The sequence below is a fragment of the Astatotilapia calliptera genome, chromosome 5, assembly GCF_900246225.1.
Source record: "Astatotilapia calliptera chromosome 5, fAstCal1.2, whole genome shotgun sequence".
Lineage (NCBI taxonomy): Eukaryota > Metazoa > Chordata > Actinopteri > Cichliformes > Cichlidae > Astatotilapia > Astatotilapia calliptera.
Genome location: NC_039306.1, coordinates 29,644,529 through 29,663,603, shown reverse-complemented (window position 1 = coordinate 29,663,603; position 19,075 = coordinate 29,644,529). Strand labels below are relative to the sequence as shown.

At 42.0% G+C, this 19,075-nt stretch overlaps 1 protein-coding gene across 3 annotated transcripts; it reads left to right on the top strand.

Moving 5' to 3' along the window:
* Positions 1–1,457: 1,457 nt before the first annotated feature.
* On the top strand, positions 1,458–18,987 carry dido1 (death inducer-obliterator 1). Of its 3 annotated transcripts, none has more exons than XM_026168755.1 (15): positions 1,458–1,956; positions 2,209–3,304; positions 3,463–3,889; positions 4,796–5,164; positions 7,596–7,815; positions 10,537–11,113; positions 11,238–11,397; positions 11,534–11,650; positions 11,799–11,960; positions 12,217–12,379; positions 12,480–12,981; positions 13,230–13,377; positions 13,685–13,774; positions 13,865–14,060; positions 14,972–18,987. In XM_026168755.1, the coding sequence occupies exons 1-15, from the start codon at positions 1,875–1,877 to the stop codon at positions 18,409–18,411; spliced, it is 7,749 nt and encodes a 2,582-aa protein (XP_026024540.1). In that variant the 5' UTR covers positions 1,458–1,874; the 3' UTR covers positions 18,412–18,987. The 3 variants fall into 3 exon arrangements, with proteins under 3 accessions (XP_026024540.1, XP_026024541.1, XP_026024539.1); XM_026168756.1 differs by having other exon boundaries at positions 4,793–5,164; positions 11,799–11,912; XM_026168754.1 differs by having other exon boundaries at positions 4,793–5,164.
* Positions 18,988–19,075: the final 88 nt, after the last annotated feature.

The window sequence follows — 19,075 nt, the reverse complement described above, 5'->3', positions numbered from 1 at the left end:
ACTGGAGATGTAGGAGTGAAGAACGGGTCTGCTCTTATAGTATGCGGATTTTCCAATATCGTTTTGCTAGCTTGATTGTCTGCACATTGGGTTTTTTTGTTCTGTTTTTAAATAGTATCATGTGACAGTGTGGTATGCCGTATTGCAATGAAGAAATTAGATTATATCATGCGTCCTAAGGCCGTGTGCAGTCTACCTTTTAAATGTCGCGCAGCAAGTACTGGACACGAGTATGTCTCTTCCGATGACTGCCGTCAGGCAGCATCCTGATGTAAACCTTTAGCAAATGTGTTAAAGTTGTTTTTTTCTGTATAAGTATATACACAATATTATATAATATGAAATTTTATTTTCGTCATGGCCCCTCCCACCTTCCTCGGTTATAGCGGTCCTCCCATTCACGTGGCGAGTTGTCGTGACCACAGACATACCATTGGACAAAATCCCGTTCAATCACACTCGCAGTCTTTGGGTGGATACCCCCCTCCAATCCATCGATGGGGGCGCAGTATGCAAGGCTTTATAAAAACGCTAATTTCAGGAAACTCAGGCGTCCATTGCGTAAGAATATTCATGCTAGAAGGCTTTACACAATTGCCAAAGGTTTCTGACTTGGTCTAACTTGTCTGAAAATGGCAAACTTGAACTTGCGTATTTGTAACGTGATGGGTTGGCCTACTTATGCTTTCAGATTAGATTATTTCATCCATTTGCCCATGCTCTTAAAATGCAGCAGTCACTTTTTAAAAATATAAAAATATAATTTAAAAATTATAATTTGTTATTTTTGTGATCATACCATTGTGCTGCATGTCTGTTTTCTGTGAAGCCTGACATAAATGTGTCCTAACTTGTGCTTCCTTGTGTCTTTCAGGTTCTCTAACCTCATACCAATTCTGATGATTTGGGATTTATGGAAGCTTTTTTGTTTGAAGAACTGCTTTGTTAGACATCTGCTGAACTGCAGGTATGGATATTGGTTTTCCCTGTCATTATTTTTCCTTAAATTAGAACAGCAGTTCTGGCTTTAGAGAATATAAAGGAAACATCATCTTAATTCTTGTAACTCAAACTGCCAAGAAGAACAGAAAAACAAAACTGGAATTTTATCAGACCACCAGGAACTTTGTCTAGGCTTGTGAATAGCTATAGTTAATTATGAGTGTTAAGTCTAAGATTATAAAGTGTTGTCATATTCTTAAAGTCATAATTTATTAACCTTTAGTTAAAGTGTATTTAAAAGTAAAGTATGTGGTTACGGTTTAAAAAAAAAAAAGGTTATTTCAACCATGGCAACATTAGAGTTTTAGAGGATGTGCATCACTGCCTTTAAACAGCGGGATGGTTACTGATTTTTATTTATTTTTTGTAGTATTTTGTGGTTTTGCCCTTTAAAAAAGGGTTTGTGATTTTTTTGTCTGTATTAAATATGGCATAACAGTACTGGAAAGATCGCAAAGCACAGACTCTGTAGAATGATTCTCTTTATCCTGTTTGCCTAAATGATATTAAGATGTTTGTGCTATCGCGCCCATTTCCATGGGTGCTGTACATGGTGCTCTACACCCACAGGGTTCCCTATGCATGATAGCATTAGTGTCATAACATACCCTCTGAAGAGCTGCACTTAAAAAAAAGAAAAAAAAGAAGTAAAAATATTTTTTTAGTATTATTATTTGCGAGTGTAAGTACAAAAGAATATAACAAGTATGTCTAAGAATGATGACGTTATTAAGCATTCTTAGTGCTACCTTAAAGCTGGCACCCCTCAGTAATTTTCATTTTGTAAAGTGAAAAGAGTGACTCATAGTCGGTCTCTTGTTCTTTTCTCTGAACTGTAGACGTTAATTTTGAAAATAGTGACTCCATCATCTATGGATGGGAATGTGAGCCCTGAGCTCTCTCTAGCCCCTGAGCCAGAGCAGAGCTGGGACCGCATGGATAGCTGCTCTCAAGGTATCTTGAATGAGCTTTTTTTTTTCCCCCCCTTCACAATACCTTGTCTTAAAAAGTAAAAGTGGGTACAATTATGGTGTCAGGGACTTTTATTTTAAATGTGGTTAGACATACGGTAAGTATGGGCGATATAAGAATTGAGCAGTAATTTTTGTGTTTTGGTTTGTTTTGCCTTACATATGCATGCTTGCAAAACATTCTCCCTTTCTTCCAATGTTATGCTGATTTGATATCAATAATGGTTGTTCACAGGCGTTGGAGAAGGACGGAGTGAGAAGGAGGAACAGTTTCACCTTGAAAGTGAGAATGTGCCAAAACAGTTGGTAGGGGAGCAAGATAAATCTTCAAAGGCCAAGAGTGAGCTAAAGAAGACTTGGGGTTTCCGTCGGTCCACCATTGCAAAGAGAGAGATGCCAGTGGAAGCGGTAACCGACAGCCCTGAAACCCGCTGTCCTGTGCGCCGTAGTGGCCGACAGCCTAAACGTACTGACAAACTAGAGGAATTCCTCTTGAATGCCAAAAGAGCGTCAAGAAAGAGCGCACCTCCCAGTGTGGAAAGTGGAGATCCTCCTTCACAAACCCCAACTGATGCAGAGACGGCCTCAGAGGCCAGCTTTGATGGTAATGCTGATTCCAAGGCCGTTGAGGAAAAAGCAGAGACTCCTGAGAGAAGGACAAGGAGTGGTGCAAGGAAGCAGACTCAAAAGAAAGGTCGAGGTAGTGGCAGGCAGACCAGAGGTGGTGGAGCGACGGTGAAAGATGAGGGAAGCTCTGAGAATGAAGAAGACAGTAAAGATGCTGTCAAGAATACACAGGATGACAGTGAGGAGAAAAAAGAAGAAAAGAGTGATCTCACTTCTGAAGCTGTAGGGAGTGTCAGTGCAGCACAGACTCAGCCAGAGGAGGACTCTGAGAAGAAGGAGTTTGCTGAGGAGAAGAATGACGATAAAAATGATGAACTTGAGAAGACTGGCGAGGATGAGGCAGACAAGGCTGCAGCAGTGCAGGGAAAACGTGGACCAATACGGACATATGTCAATAAAAAGAAGGCAGCTAATCAGAACATTACACCTGTTAAAGCTTCTGACAACAAGAACAATGCTCTTGTAAAGAAGGAAGCAAAGCCTAAAGCTACCCAGAGTGGTGTAAAAACACGGAAACCCCAGACACAGGAGGAGGAGGAAGAGGGGGAGGAGGAGGAGGAAGAAGAAGAAGAAGATGATGATGATGATGAAGATGATGAGGATGAGAATGACTTATCCACATCGTCATCTTCAGTGGAGTCTGATGATGGAGGCTATGACCCCAATGCACTTTACTGCATCTGTCGTCAAAAACATAACAAAAGGTTTGTTTTGGCCTCTCTTTATCCTGTAGTGCATAAACTTGTTTTTGTTTCTCTCTACTGTCTCTTAGTTGCCTTTTGTAGGAATCATTTCATACACAAGTAAAAAAATGTTTTAATTACTATTATTTGAGAATGTCTTGATATTCACTGCTCACCAGGTTTATGATCTGCTGTGACCGCTGTGAAGAGTGGTTTCATGGGGACTGTGTGGGAATCACTGAGGCCCGTGGACGGCTGATGGAGAGAAATGGGGAAGACTACATCTGCCCAAACTGCACCGCTAAGAAAAACCAGGTGGTCAGGCCTGCAACTTCTATTCTTTCTACAAATATGGAAATTGGGAAGCCCAAAACTGATTTTGCTTCGCCGACCAATGCTTCCACTCCTCCTGTTACCTCGTCTACAAGTGCTGTTAAAGGTAATAATGCCGGAGGGGACTCCAGTCCGTCAGCTGTTCGAGCAGCAGCTTCATCTGCACAAACTACTGGTACTGATGAGAAAGCAACAGAGGACCTGGGTATCAAAGGAAGGATAGAGAAGGCTACTAATCCAACGGGAAAAAAGAAGATAAAAATCTTTCAGCCGGTAGGTCTTTGCAGCTGATATGAACGTAAAAAATGTTTTAGCCTCCAAATTATTTTTTGCACATCTTATTATTAAATATTTAACAGTGGGTTTTAAGTGCGGTCCTTAATTTGATGCCATGCTTAATGACTTAATTTCTCATTTGATGCCATATACCAGTTACATTACTACTGCTTTTTGAGTGCATAAATGTTGGGTTTTTTTAAAGGGAAAATTATGTGCTTTTTATTTTTTTGTCATATACTACCATGGTGCATGCTGTGATTTTTAAAATAATAAGGCCAGTATATGTAGATGTAATATCTGTGTGCTAAAAGTTCAAGCTTCAGACTGCTGTAAATGCTCTGTGTGTGTTTTTTCTACTGTTGGATCTGTCTGATGTCATAAAGAGGGCATATTCTCAGGGTCCATTGTGGTTTAGTTGCAGGCCCGCCCTTTTCAGACCTTCCATTTACAAATTCCAGCCAGCTAGAAGGGGGAGGACTGCACCAAGTGTCAATTTAGGATAAATTTTAAATGTTAATATATAAATCACACAAAGCTGCACTAAATCCTAATAGAGCTCAGGAATCAAATATATATAGCTTAATTATGTAGCTGAAAATGAGCACAGTAATCATTATTTTCAAGAATGTCAGTTAGGTTGTAATAATTGGTGGCAGGTAGGGCTCTCTGCCCAGTTTTCTGCTGAGAGATGTAGGTGTTTTTCACATGTAAGTTTACAGATAAAAATTGAAAGCATGGCAAAAAGAAGCCTACCTAAAGCAGCTTGAAGCTCAAAATTCTTTAAATGCTATTACGATCACAATTAATAAGATGATTCTTAAATTGTTTGAACTGACAATCGTACAGCGAAATGCAGAATATCAGTAGCTGTTAATTTTATTTTGTACTGGCTTGAAGCAGGCAGTACAGCAACCAGCTGAACCAAAGGCAGAGAAGGCCACACCACCTGTTGAGAAGAAGGCAACAGAAGGCACACCAGAAGTCAAAGCCCCACCAGACACAGTACAGAAAGTCGCATCACACGTGGAGGTGAAAACGACCCCAACATTGGCGGTTCCCGAGGACAAGGCTGAGCGAAAGGCTGATGAGGAGTCTTCCCTCTCAAGATGTATTGGACCTGGCTGTGAAAATGATGCCCAACCTGATTCTGTGTACTGTGGAAACGACTGTATCCTGAGACATGCTGCTGCTGCCATGAAGTCCATCACTGATGTCAAAGAGCCCAAGCAAAAGGATAAGGCCAAGGCTCAGAAAAAGTCCACACTAAAGGTAACTTGGATGGCCTAAAATGATGACGTTTGCCTGGTTTTAAAGCAGGAATGTTAATTCCCTTTGACAATTAAAAAGTTATTAGGTAGTCACCAACACTTGAGTCTGTTGTTTCACAGATAGACTGAACTATCTAAACTGAATCACTCCTTATATTTCATAGTCATTCATTGAGTTTTCATCATGTCTTGACACATTTGAGATATTATATCAGCATTGTTTGCTGAAGTTAATATAGTCAGATGTCATTACTGTCTTGTTTGGGAAGAAAAATTCACCAATTTAGTTTCATCATTTGTCTTGGCAATATCAAGTTTCCTTGTTTTTGATTACACTCTGCATGTCAGTGTCAGTACACAAGGCATAAATATAATTGAATGGTCTACTCTTAATTCTAACATTTAAACAAATGGGAACTGCTAAACTCTGATTTCAGCATAATTTGTTGTTTAAGTGCTGGCCTAAATAAGCAAACGTATTGGGTCGGCACACAAACCTAGTCTTAAAAGGCTTTTTCCAGTATGAAACGTGCATTTGTTTCATGTGAAGTGGCAGAAACATGCATACTACTGGCCAATCGGGGCATAAAATGGATGTATTTGTAATAGTGTAATTTGCAGAAAATGGATCAACACAGACAGTTAATCCATTGTCAGATAGATGATGCTATCTGATCTTTGAACACTCTTTGAGTTCTCAAAGAGAATAATTCCTCAGCATTCTACTGTGTCATGACACAAAGAAATGTGCTGCATACAGATTAGGGTTTTTAAGACAACCAGCATGTATTAACTTTACAAGCCAATATAAATGATCCATTATAATTTTCAGTTCATAAAGACTACTGATGTTCCCTCGCCCTGGTGAATATGGGGTGACTTTATGCAGGAACAATGATGAAGCACTGACAGTCATGGCTGTAGTTTGTATACACTATCACAGGTTACATTTTTAATATATTGGGCAAAATCTAAAGACTTAAAAAGTGCAGACTCGTCTGTCTTATAAATGGTCTATATTCTTGTTTGTGCTCTTTTTTTTTTTTTTTTTTTTTTTTTTTTTTTTGTGTATAGATTAAAATTTGTGGTTACATTTGCTATGTGTGTTTTAGCTCAGTATTAATGTATTTTTTTCTCATTGACAAGAAAAGCAGTCAGTAGTCTCACATATGTTGCTTCTGAAGTGATTGTTTGCAAACTTTGTCTTGTGGGGAAAAAAAACTGGGGGAGAAAGGCCTTCTCCAGGAACTCAAAAGGACTTTCGTATTAAAGCTTCAGCAGCTTGGAGAGGAAGTGAGCAGTGATGCACACTAAAGTGGCTTAACTCAATCCCTGAGTTTAACAACTCCTTCAGACATTGGGTGTCTTTATAAATGTAGGTCTTGTCATGCTAACGTCTTTTAAAACTGGTCCAGAGGTTTAGGAAAGACCATGAACTCACCTGTATAGCAGATTATGTAATCATTTACTTGGTTTTGTGAAGTTTAAATCCATGGTCATAATTTAAACTGGAGAGCATATGCAGGAAGCCTGACAATTTTGGTATGCTAGGCCCAAACACTAATGTTAATGTTCCGGATTTAGATAATTTTCAATTTCAAAAAAAGAAGTTCAGTACACAGTACAATAATCATAGAAATGTGTCCAGGTTTAGACTTGGATACATGCAAAGCAGTGTAAGAGACCTCCAGCTCCAGCATTGGAGTACACAGAAATGTCATTAATATGTTTTAAATTATTAACTGCACACTATTTGTATGCTTAAAGAGGAGAGTAGACTGAAAAGGCTATTGATTTTGTTTACCTGTTTTGTTTGGAGAGAGAAAAATCTGTTCTTAAAACAACACAAGTAAACACGTTTTAAACATCTTCGTTTGTTGTTAAAGGAACAGTTCACCACCTCCTAAATAAAAGTGATGTGTGTTTCCTGCCCCGTTGTGCTGTTTTTTCCATCTTGATTTTGATGGTATCAGTTGACCAGTTAGAGATTTTGGCCGGGGAAATGTTCTTTATTAGAGTGGAGCGAGATGGTACTTGCCTTATTGTGCTCAGAGTGCCTATAAATGCATTTTTTAAAACTCAGCTTGAGTGTCTTTAAAACTACAAAATAAATAAATCCACAAACCTTGATCTGAGCAGGTTCATTTGGAACTATTTTCTTTCTACTCTATAAACAAATAAAACTTGTAGCTAGCAGTCCCTACAGCTCAGCTAAGGAGGGCTGCCATAGGTGTTTAAAAGCTGCACAGATCACAGTGGGTAGGTGGATGTTTTCTTTGCATAGTCATTTGATTCATGAGTATAGGCAATATGAATAAAAATGTACTGTAGGCCTGGATAAAAAGATTTGAATTTGGTTTTGGGCTGAACTGTCACTTTAAATCAATCTGAGTGGCTAAAACGTCTGAATGTGTTTCTTCTCGTCTATTCAGGGGACCGGTGCCGGTGGGAAGAAGGTGCAGAAGAAGACCCAGGAGGAGTCGGATAGCGAAGACCACAGTCCTGATCCAGATGATGATGACGACGAAGATGAGCATGCTGAGGAACACCCACCTCCGCCAGCCACTGCATCCTGGTCCAGCGACCATAATTACATTGCAGTAACACCAGAAAAGACTACACCCATATCACCAACAGTGTTAAACAAAAAGTGTATGTATCTCTTTGAAGGTCTTGATCTGTTGTTGAAACCATACTGTTGCTCTTCCATTATAAATGTGCTCCTGTCATGCTAACATCCTTTAAAACTGGTCCAAACGTTTGGGAAAGAACATGAACTCATCTGTATAGCAGACTACTTTATCATTTACAAGGTTTTGTGATGTTTAATGTAAGGATTTTGTTGTCTAATGAAAACTTGGCAGCTGTGAACAGGTAAGTGTCCCGTGTGATTTTGGTAAGTATTTCTGATCCAGCAGATAGTTATTTGGAAACGGGTCCTTCACTCCATTGGTTGCACTCTTTTAAGATTACTTAATTAAGTTGGACAATGTGTTCCTTGGCTCTAGAGGAGCTTTCTGAAGCATGAAACAACTTGCATCGCTCTTATCTTGGCTTTGAATTGGAGCCTTTTAATTTCTTACAGAAAGCCTGTGCTGTAAATCAAAATCATCATTTTGGAAGTTGCAGACATTTACATTGAGGCCGATGTGTTATGAGAAAAAAATTTTTTTTTCAGAGCAATGCCTCTGCTGCATTGATTTTAATCCCTTAGTTTCAGGAATGCCTCCCGGGAGTCCCTGGTCTTTTGGAAATGCAGCACTGGTTTGTTGGAGTACCCCTTTTATAGGTTTCCCACATATGTGCCTGCAACCTAAGAGATTATAAAGGCCAGTGTGGTAGAAACACAAAGGAGGGCAATATCTTAAATTTAGTGATTGATTGATATGACGTGTGTGTGTTTTCAAATTACCTGGTTGGTTTGACCGTACATGTCTCTTCACATCCTGGGTTCATCTCCTCAGCTGTTGGTCTCAAATAAGGCCCTTCCCTCCCATCCTCCAGCAGGTAGGTGTCTGAGCTGTCCCCTGTGATAATGTCAGCCTATGAAGTTGGGTCATATTGAGCTGATTAAAAATCCAACCTTGTGTTTTTTGCCCTTCATTTTATGAGTAATGGGCTATTTTTTTCAAAGTTTTTCATGCATGTTGAATATGATTCATCACTGCTCGTGGGAAACTGGTTTTAAAATAAAAGGTGTTAAACTGATTTTTGGATGCCTCGATTGATTATGTGAGCGTTGTTGGCTTGCCGTAGGATATCCTGACCAGTTAAGCTTAATTAGACATGTGCAACTGTTTAAGTCTACACACACTATGAAGACTTTGAAGCTTGAGAGCCTCTCAGATGGTGAACAGCTGGATATGACAGAACCTCTATCAGACTGGAGCACCTGTGGAGATGCAGTGAAGTTCAGGAATGCTACACCTGAAGATGAAATCTGAAGACCTGGGCTGAGCACAAAGGGCTAAAAGAAGTGCCATCTTGATTTTTTTTTAAACATATTTTTTGCACCTGATTTTAAATGTAATGAGGGAACAATATGAAATGTGGACAGTTTCATTTTCTGTATGGCTGCCTCTATAAAAAGCCTGGAGAAATAGTGAGGATTTTACCTGATGGGACAGCAAAGAGTAATTGGGTATAAATGCATTCCTAATGTTCAAGAAGGCCATATAGCCACTGATGGTTCTTCAACAGGGGGAAGTTAGAGCTCAGTGATTTGATCATCCATATCCCTTTTGCTGAATGATGATTTTGGCTTGTTTGACAACTTATGATCTATAGAAAAGAGCTGATTTTAGTTGCTCTGGTTGTATATATTGTATCATTGCACAAAGGCATAGTGTAAACATTTGGTGGCTGTATAGTATGTCAAGTTAGCTCAAAGCTAATGCAGTTCTGCCGCACGTTTGAGATGACGGAAGGACAAACATCTGCACATGACAGTTTGAAAGTGTTTACCAGGTAGCAGATCTATTGGCTTACTGGTTGCCCCCCCCCCCCCCCCCCCCCCCCGCCCCCCATATCAAATTAGGAAATATTCTATGTGATATTTATTGCGACTGAAGCTTTTGATCAAATGGATTACTACTGTCTCCACAATTTGAAAGAGGAGAAGAATTTGGCTTTGGTGTTTCTGGGGTCAGAGTTCAACTATCAACTTGATGGTGCATATAGGTGATCTTGTCATATTAACTAATTATATTTACAGTGTTATGGTTAGACTAAATTACATTTTGATATTTAGGGTGTGTGACACCTGTGGCACATGGTTATAACCAGTGGATACCTGGTTGTGGTTGCTTGGAGCTGGTAGTTGTAGATCTTTTTAGATTTAATGCTATTTAGTTCATTCTGCTTGGCTGGCACATGATTTATAGTACTTGAACCTGCTCATCTTCTATGTGAATATATCAAAATGATTGGAGAACAATACTAATTTTGTCGTTGAGGATCATCACTTGCATATTTCTATAATAGTTGGGAAGAAGGTATCGCCCCCACTACTGTGCTGTCACTACTACAAAATAAAAAGGGACTTCATCTGCTCTGTTGTCAACTTTGTTTTTTTGACAGTGTTCTCTCTCTCTCTCTCTCTCTCTCTCTCTCTCTCTCTCTCTCTCTCTCTCTCTCTCTCTCTCTCTCTCTCTCTCTCTCTCTCTCTCTCTCATGATTTGCATTTTTACTAGTTTTTTGGGGGATTCAGTTTATTTGAAATACATTTTAAAACTGCTTGACTTCGACTTAGCAATATAGTCTGATTTGTGCAATTGACTGCCTGTAATTTAGCAAAATATGTTGCCACATTACACATTACAACTGAACATTATCACATATTTTAAAATATTGGATCTTGTTCTTGTTTTCCAGCCCCAACTAAAGAAGAGAAGCACAGTGAGAAGGACCATAAGGAAAAGGAACCAGCCCCAGCTCCTGAGAAATCCTCTTCAGCATCTGCGGCAGCTGGAAAAGGAAACAAGAAGTCCACAGCAACAAAACCAACCAAGGTTTCCCCAAAGGGAAAGAAACCTCCAGTTCAAGCTGCCAGTTCAAAGGGATCCAAGAAGCCTGTAACACCCCCAGCTAAAACTGCAACAAAGTCCAAAAAGGCCGGCCAGCCACCCGTCCACTCCCCATCTCCCTTTCCTTCAGGCCCGATCCACGTCACAGGAGCACTGAGAGTCACCAAGTCTAACTTCACCATTCCCAAGAAGCAACCTCAGCAAAAGGACACTAGTCCCCACAGACAGTCGTCCTCATCCCCTAGAGTCCCATCATCTCCCGTTTCCTCCTCTCCCTCCAGCCACTCTTCATCCTCCAGACCTACACATTCAGCTGTTTCAGCACCACCTGTTTCAGCACCACCTGTTTCCCCTATGCCGCTTCCACCTAACAACCAGATGAGACAGAACATCCGGCGGTCTTTGACAGACATCCTTTATAAAAGGTGAGTGACCTGCAAGTCCCAGTTGGATTTTTTTTTTTTTCCAAATTCTTTCTTCTTTTGGTTCCAAAAACATTACCCGAGGTCTGCAGATTTAAACATACATTCTTTTGTTCATTTCCACCAGGGTGTGCGACAGTGATGATCTGAAAATGACAGAGAGCGAGGTGGGGCGACTGGCATTTGCTATTGAAAAGGAGATGTTTAACCTCTGTCTTAGCACCGACAGCAAATACAAAAACAAATACAGGTCCCTCATGTTCAATCTGAAGGACCCTAAAAACAAAGTGAGTCAACATTAACGTGCATGCTGTTTTCAGTAAAGTACATATCTTGTGTTTATGCAGCTGTGAATGGAAGGACACCAATTATAGCTTGAAAAACATATTCTCATGTTTGCGCTGTATGGCATGTTTGTCTCAGGGCTTGTTCTACCGAGTGGTGGGAGGTGAGGTCAGTCCCTTTAGACTGGTCAGACTAAGTGCTGAAGAGCTGCTTTCAAAGGAGATATCTGAGTGGAGGAAGCCTGAGGCTCCTGAGGTAAATGGCACTGCCTTTTAATTCAAACATCAGGTGTAGGGCAGCTTAAGACTCATAAATTTTCCTGTTAGGATTTGCAGTTTTGAAAAACCTGTCTGCATAAATTTACACCATTGTAAAGTTTTTTTCCCCTTTTCCTTTTCTTTAGCCTCAGTCTCCTAGTGCAAAAGCCCATTCAGGGCAGTCCAAACCAGGCAACAGGCATGATGGTGGCTCCCATAGCGCCGATGTGGAGGATGCTCCACCAACATCTGATGCAGATGTATGTATCTCTGCCACCACTTCATCTTCTCGCATGGCTTCTTCTACAGTAAGTGGTGGCAAGCTGCTGCTCTCACCCTCTTTTTTTTCATGCATGAGGTTCTTGGCACACAGTGCAAACTATCAAAGAATGTTCACCAGCTTACAAGTTATCGCCTCTTGTCCTGTCAGTTTCTTTCCTAAGCTTTATCTGCCTCTCACAAAATGCATGGGTGTGTGAACCACTGAGAATTGTAGTTGTTACATGAGTGCCTGCGATTCCAGTTCATCTGAAGTTTGACTGATCTTCTTTGGTATATCCTCAGGATCAGGAGGAATCTGGTTCCACCCCTTCAGCTTCAGCTCAGGCATCTGCTGCTGAGGGGAACAGTGGCAGCAGCATGCCAGACATTTTTAGTAGCATGCTCAAAGACACTACTTCTGAACACAGGGCCCATCTGTTTGACCTCAACTGCAAAATATGTACAGGTAAATAAGAGGCTAAGAAGAAGTGCTATCATTTTTCAGCAGAATTGATTATTATATGGATGATTTATTTCTTTATTTTTGTAATAATCTTGCCTTGTAGGCCAAAAGACAGAAGATGAGCCTGCTGCTAAAAAAGCCAGACTCACCAAGAAGCCTGAAACAAAGCCACCTAGACAAGAGTCATTCTCATCCAGATCAGGGGATGTCTCACCTGTCAGCCAGCCACAGGCCAGCATGGCCACCTACCAAGATCCTTCATTGTACCAACACCCGGCCTCTTCATCCTACCAGTCCACCGTAGAGCCAGCAGTTCCAGAATCACAGCCACAGCTCTATCAGGAGGATATCACCACGATGGCACCTGTAGCACAGGCCCCTGTACCCATCTCCTCTGTCAGTATCACCCGCAGGGACCCTCGCATGGCCAGGCACAGCACCGGGGTGAGCGTCACTTACATGGCCCCAGAAAAGCCTGCCAGCAATGCAGCAGACCCACTCCCAGCTCCTGTTACTGCTCCATTGGAGGTTTTACCTAAGGCACCACTACCGATGCCCCCTGCACCGCCACCTTCAGTTGCTGCGCCCAAACTGTCAAAAACAAGGTGCTACATCTCACCAAAGTTCTTAAAAATACCAGAGAGCTCTCTTTTTAATAAGCTTTAGTATTTTGCACAGATATTTTACGTTTTAGCTAAAAGTATACCAGAGTAAAGTAACAGCAGCTGTAGTGCTGGTGATACTGAGGGACTTTGTTGTTGATGAGATGCTTTGAGATACTGTTTTGTGTAGTATGTTATAGTAAGAGATTGCATGTAGCCTGTCTAAAAGGAAGATGCTTTTGTTTTTACAGTGGATCTGAGCCGCCTCCTGAGGGGGAAACTGCAATATTTCTCCATGGTCAAGAGAAGATTTGGAAAGGATTTATCAACATGCAGTCAGTAGCAAAGTTTGTAACCAAGGCTTACCTGGTCTCGGGATCATTTGAACACCTGAAAGAGGTACATTTTCTAAAGCAAGAATATTTTCGTTATCATTAATGATTCATAGAAATGACATTTATGGTATTAGTTTTCTTTGTAAATGCCTTATGCTTTTTCTTATTTAAACATTTTGGTCTTCAGTTAGAAGAAAGTAGAATGCAAAAAGGCCCTAAAATGAAAAAGGATAGTCCAAGAATAAAAAATATCTGGTTGTAAAGGAGTATAATAGGTCCACTTTAATATCAGACCCTGTAATCTTTGAATTTCAAACTGTTTGACATACATACAGGCCAAAAAAATAACTGGTTTTGTTGTTGTTGTGCAGGATTTGCCAGACACCATTCATGTTGGAGGTCGGATTTCTCCAACCACAGTTTGGGACTATGTTGGGAAACTAAAAACCTCCCTCTCCAAGGTTTGTTAGTACAAAAACTAACTTGTTAAAAGGCTGTTTTAACTTTAAAGCCTTGCATGAAACTGTACTGTTTTCTTTTTCAAATCACAGGAGCTGTGCCTGATCCGTTTCCATCCAGCCACAGAGGAGGAAGAGGTGGCATACGTCTCTCTTTTCTCTTACTTTAGCAGCAGAAAAAGATTTGGTGTGGTAGCTAACAACAACCGCCGCATCAAAGACCTCTATCTCATCCCCCTGGGCTCAAAGGACCCATTACCCTCCAAACTGTTGCCATTTGACGGGCCAGGTAAGCATGTAAAGAGATAGATGTATACATCTTTGTGGGTATTTGTGTGTAAATTTGTAAATATTATTGTTTTTATGGTAAAACTTTCTTTCTATTCCTTGTGTGTTTGGAGTATGTTAAATCCATTTTTTTCCTGAGGTTGGAAAAGAGAGTTGGTTTAATTGATGGGTTTGTACTGTAGAGGGTGCTCACGCTCCTTGTTGATACCCTGTAAATATCTCTGCATGTAACAGTTACTGTGTCTCTTCTGTGTATTTGACTTAATAAAGAAAGTTTGCATCGCAGGTTGTCATGTTAGTCTCAGCTTGTTGTTTCTTCTGAGCTGGATCAGTGAAAACAATATTGGATAGATGTTACCAGTACACTTCTATGAGCTATGTTTTCAGTCACATTACAAATAGGTTTTGCTCATTCTTTCACATGCTGCACCACTGAAACAAAGTCACTGTTTTTATTGCATTTAGTCTTAAACAACAGCTGAGAAGTTACGGCAACATAAAGTCAGCTGTCCATTTGGGAATCTCAGGGCTATTTTTTTCTGCATATTTTGCAACTATTAGCTGTTGATGATTCTTTTTATATTAAAGGAGTGAAATGAAATGTCAGTGTGGAAATCATTGGCCCTGACTGTAGGGTACTGATGATAACAAAGCATCAAAGTTATTATATTCACACAGTTTTATTGGGTTTTGTTTTTTTGTTTTTGCCACTGTCAGTAGATTATCTGGAAATTCATCATCAGCACATATCACAACTGACAGATATCAGCAAATTTAACAATTAGTCTTCTATGAATTTTGGTTTTATGTCTTTTAAAACCAAGTACAGTACATTTTGTTTCAGTTTGGACCATGAAAACATTTCTTTAGCTTTGCACGTTCAGCTTATTTTTTGGTCTTTTTATTTCACAGGTCTTGAACCAGCTCGTCCCAACCTGCTCCTTGGCCTGCTGATCTGCCAGAAGGATAGAAAACGTCCTGGTGCTCCGTTAGAAAGTGAAGAGAAACGGTCCAAGACTCAAACCAAAGATGCAGAGGAAACCAGCCTTCCAAAGCCACCTCCTGCAGTCAAAGCAGAAAAGAACACACGGCAAAGTCTTGAAATCCCCTTCAGCACAACTCCTCCAGGATCACCTCCATCTAGCTCCTCCGAGGCTTCCACCACCTCTGTTCTGTCCCTGTTATCTTCCATCAAGGCTCCATCCACATCCGCTACCACTGACAAGGACTCCGTTTCTTCATCCAACTCTGTTTCTTCATCCGCAGCAGCTGCCACTCCTCTTGAGACCATTCTCAAGACTCTTTTTGGCAAGAAAAAACATGACTCTGAAGCTTCCGACTCACCGTCTGATCAGGGTGGGGAATTTGCTGCCCCAACAGGTACAATGTTAGATCCTATAGTTCAGAAGTTTGCACAGATTTCTAAAGAAAAAACAGTAGAGGAGGATGAAGATGACCGACCTTATGACCCAGAAGAAGAATATGACCCCAGTAGATCCTACAATGTGCCGAAGAAGCCTATGGAGGTGGTAAGCAAACCTGAAGTCACTAAGCAACCTAAGGTGGAAACAAGTGAAGCTGATGATGTTGCATATGACCCAGAGGATGACTCTATTTTCGAAGAGGTTAAAACTTTAGTTCCAGGTCAAGCTAAGCCTGCAACTGAGTCTGCAGCCGATCCCCAAAAGATTCTTGAGAGCCTTAAACACATTGGTGATCAAGCATTGCAGAAACAAGGAGAACAGCAAATGTCCTCTACAAGCACTCCTATTGCCTCAGTGACACTTGCAAGCACACTCTTAACTCAACCTGCAAAATCTCTTTTGGCCAATTGTCAGTTGCTACAGCTTGGCAAAAAGGTTGAGGAGCTTGTGAAATCTTCATCTGTTGCTCCTTTAATCAATCAGAGGAGAGATCCCAGACAAAGCAGGGATCCTCGCCAGTCTACAGGCAGCAGAAAACTGTCTGATGAACCCGAGGACAAAGAGGAGACACCTGCTCCAGTGACCGATCCTGTTCCTCCAGCCTCACAGCCTGAGGTGCAAGAGCTGCAGTCGCCTAAAACAGGCGAACCTGCAGACTCGTCACAAGATTCAGACCCCTCACTGCATCAAGAGGAAGTGAAAAGTGAGGCGCTAGTTTTCATGGAATCGGACAAGGCAGAGGTTTCAATTCCTTTATTAGGCGAAAAGGTGGACCCTGATATGGAAGTCAGCTACACAGATGAGAAAGAAGAGAAAAAAGAGGAAAGCGAGCCAGTTAAGTCTGAAACAAAGATGGACAAGTTCAGTATGTGGCCAAATGCAGCCAGTATTTTAAAAGCTGAGGATTCAGAGTATGAGGAGAATAGCCAAGAGACATCTACAGCAAGATATTACAGTGAGCCTGCAAAAACATCCAAAATAACTTCAACAATCCCAGTACTCACTCAGAGCACAGCAGCAGCTGACACTCAGTCACATCACATGCTGCATCACATGACAGGGTCAGACTTCGACAGTGAGTACAAACCTCCAGCTGACATTCCTCCACAACCCAACTTCTCCCTTCCCCGTTCCATGCAGGGCCAAAATCTAATAATGAGGCCGCCTCCAGTGCCTGTGCTACCACCCATGCAGGCCATGCAAGGTCCTCCAATGTCAGCCCCCCCTCCTATTCAGGGACCCCCTCCTCCAATCCATGTTCCTCCCCCTGTGCACAGTCATCCCCCAATGCAAGGTGACAGCAGTCAGCAGTATGGCCCACCACCATCTTCATACCCTCCCTATCAAAACCAGTGGTCAAGCACGCAGCCACCACCTCAACAGCCACCACCTGGCCCACCACCTCAGAATATCATGCCACCCAGAGGCCCACCACTACCACCATTCCCTCCAGTAACCCAGAGGGGCCCACCTCCTCAGATATTTGATCCCTCCATTCCCCCTCAGCACATTGGACAACCAGGTCCCCCTCCAGGACTTCCCCTTCCCCCCACCTTCGATGGACAGAACAGCTTAGCTCCGCCCAGATTCACTAGTCCTCCCCCACCACCTTTTAATTTCCCTGGAAACAGAGGTCCTCCTCTGCCTTTCACCGCTCTGCCACCTGGTCACTTTGATAACAGGCTTCCTCTTCCAAATCTCTTTCCAGGGCATAGGGGTCCCCCACCACCTCAGTATGGTGACCATGGGGCTCAACCAACAATAGTAGACCAGGCTCGAGGATCTGCAGAACAGTATAACAAAGATGCTGTTAATAATCCCAATCAGGGCCCTCCACCAGGTCCAAGCTACCGGGGACCTCCACATAACCAGTATGAGGACAGACGAGGTCAGCCTCCCAGTGGGGAGCACTTCAATCCACAAATCCAGTATGGGGGCTCCAGACCTCCATCTTCACCACCACACCGAGGATTTTTTGATGAGCACAGAGGTCCTCCATCTCAGGAGACCAGACCTCCGCCTTTTGCAGGCTCTGACCGGTACCGCTTTGACAGGTACTCTGATGAGGCGAGACCTGTTCGCCACAGCGGGCCACTGCTGCCAACTCCTCCGGAGGCTCCACTAGGTCCGCCAGACCTACACCGGGACGATCACTGGCGCCGCCATTCTCCTGAAATGAGGAGGAGGAGCAGCACCACCCGTGAGGACTCAGAGCCTCGCAGTGGAGATCGCTTCAGCCGCTTTGAAGGACATAGAGAACTCATTCATGGTTCCTCACAGGCCCCTGATGAGAGGCCGAGGGATCTGTCTGAGGACCGCCGGAGAGAGAAAGAGAGAGATGTCCCTCATGCTGGCAGGCCCTCATGGGACAAGGGGCAGGGAAAGCGGTGGAGCCGAGAAAGAGAGTGGGACAGAGGCAGAGAAAGGGACCGGGATAACGAGCGTAGCCGAGAAAGAGACCGCAGCAGAGGGAGGGAGGGTGAGAGGCACAGGGATGCAGAGGGAGAACGACACAGGGATCAAGATTCAGACAAGAGGCGAGACCGAGATAGGGACAGGGAAAGAGACAGAGACAGAGTTAGGGAATCTGACAGGAAAGACTTGGACCGAGATAGGGGAAGAAACCGTGACAGAGAGCGAGAACGAGAGCGTGAGAGAGACAGGAAGCGGGACCGATCCAGAAGCAGAGAGAGAGACCGTGACAGGGATCGTGGGAAAGATCGGGGTAGAGACAGGGACAGAGACAGAGATCGAGATAGGGACAGAGAGAGGGAGAGAGAGAGAGAAAAGGAGAGGGACCGTGACAGAGGCAGAGATCGTCGGGAAAGAAGCAGAAGCCGAGATAAGAAAGAAGAGAAAAAGGACAGTAAACACGATACGTCCAAGGACAGTGATAAAACCACAGAAAATAGCAAGAACGTTTCCTAGTCTCTGTTTTATGGACATTACGGTTCCAAGACTTTTACATCTTTAATCACTGTAAAAACAGAAGAGCAGTATTTCATCAGATTTCCACGGTTGTGTTCCTACCAGACAAAAACATTTAAATATGTTTGTATTCTCTTTGTCACCTAAAGGTTTCTAAGTTTGTTTTATTACATTTGAAAAGCAAAAAACTGAATGCAAGCTAAACTGCTTGTGGTACAAGACGTATTAATGTAGGCTGCACAGTCCTATTACATGTACCTTTTTTTGTCAAAGCATTTTTCTTTTTAGAAAACAATAATGTAACTGATTCACACCATTTGCAATATGTAAATATGAATGTATTTGTGTATATAAGGATATTTTTAATCATACTTTTCTAAGTAGAGAAAATAAAAGCCATATATCTGAGATGGACAATGTGAAGGCTAAAGATACACTGAGACATAAATGTGTTAATATGTTCAACAGATTTGAAATAAAATGACATCAGCCTTACAGTATACACCACAAAAATGGTTGTTTATGAACTGTCACTTTTTTTTGTTTCAGCTCTACTAATAAACCTGTTTGATGGCATTTGTTTTGGATGTAAACAGTTTTTCTTTCAAATATAAATGAAACGATTATTCATCTTAAAAGTGGTGTGGGGTTTTTTGTGTTCACA

Coding starts and splice junctions, on each gene's coding strand:
- dido1 (XM_026168754.1), top strand. CDS start 1,875: ATGGATGGGAATGTGAGCCCTGAGCTCTCTCTAGCCCCTGAGCCAGAG. Junction 12,380..12,479: donor CAACTGCAAAATATGTACAG/GTAAATAAGAGG, acceptor CTTGCCTTGTAG/GCCAAAAGACAGAAGATGAG. Junction 13,378..13,684: donor CATTTGAACACCTGAAAGAG/GTACATTTTCTA, acceptor GTTGTTGTGCAG/GATTTGCCAGACACCATTCA.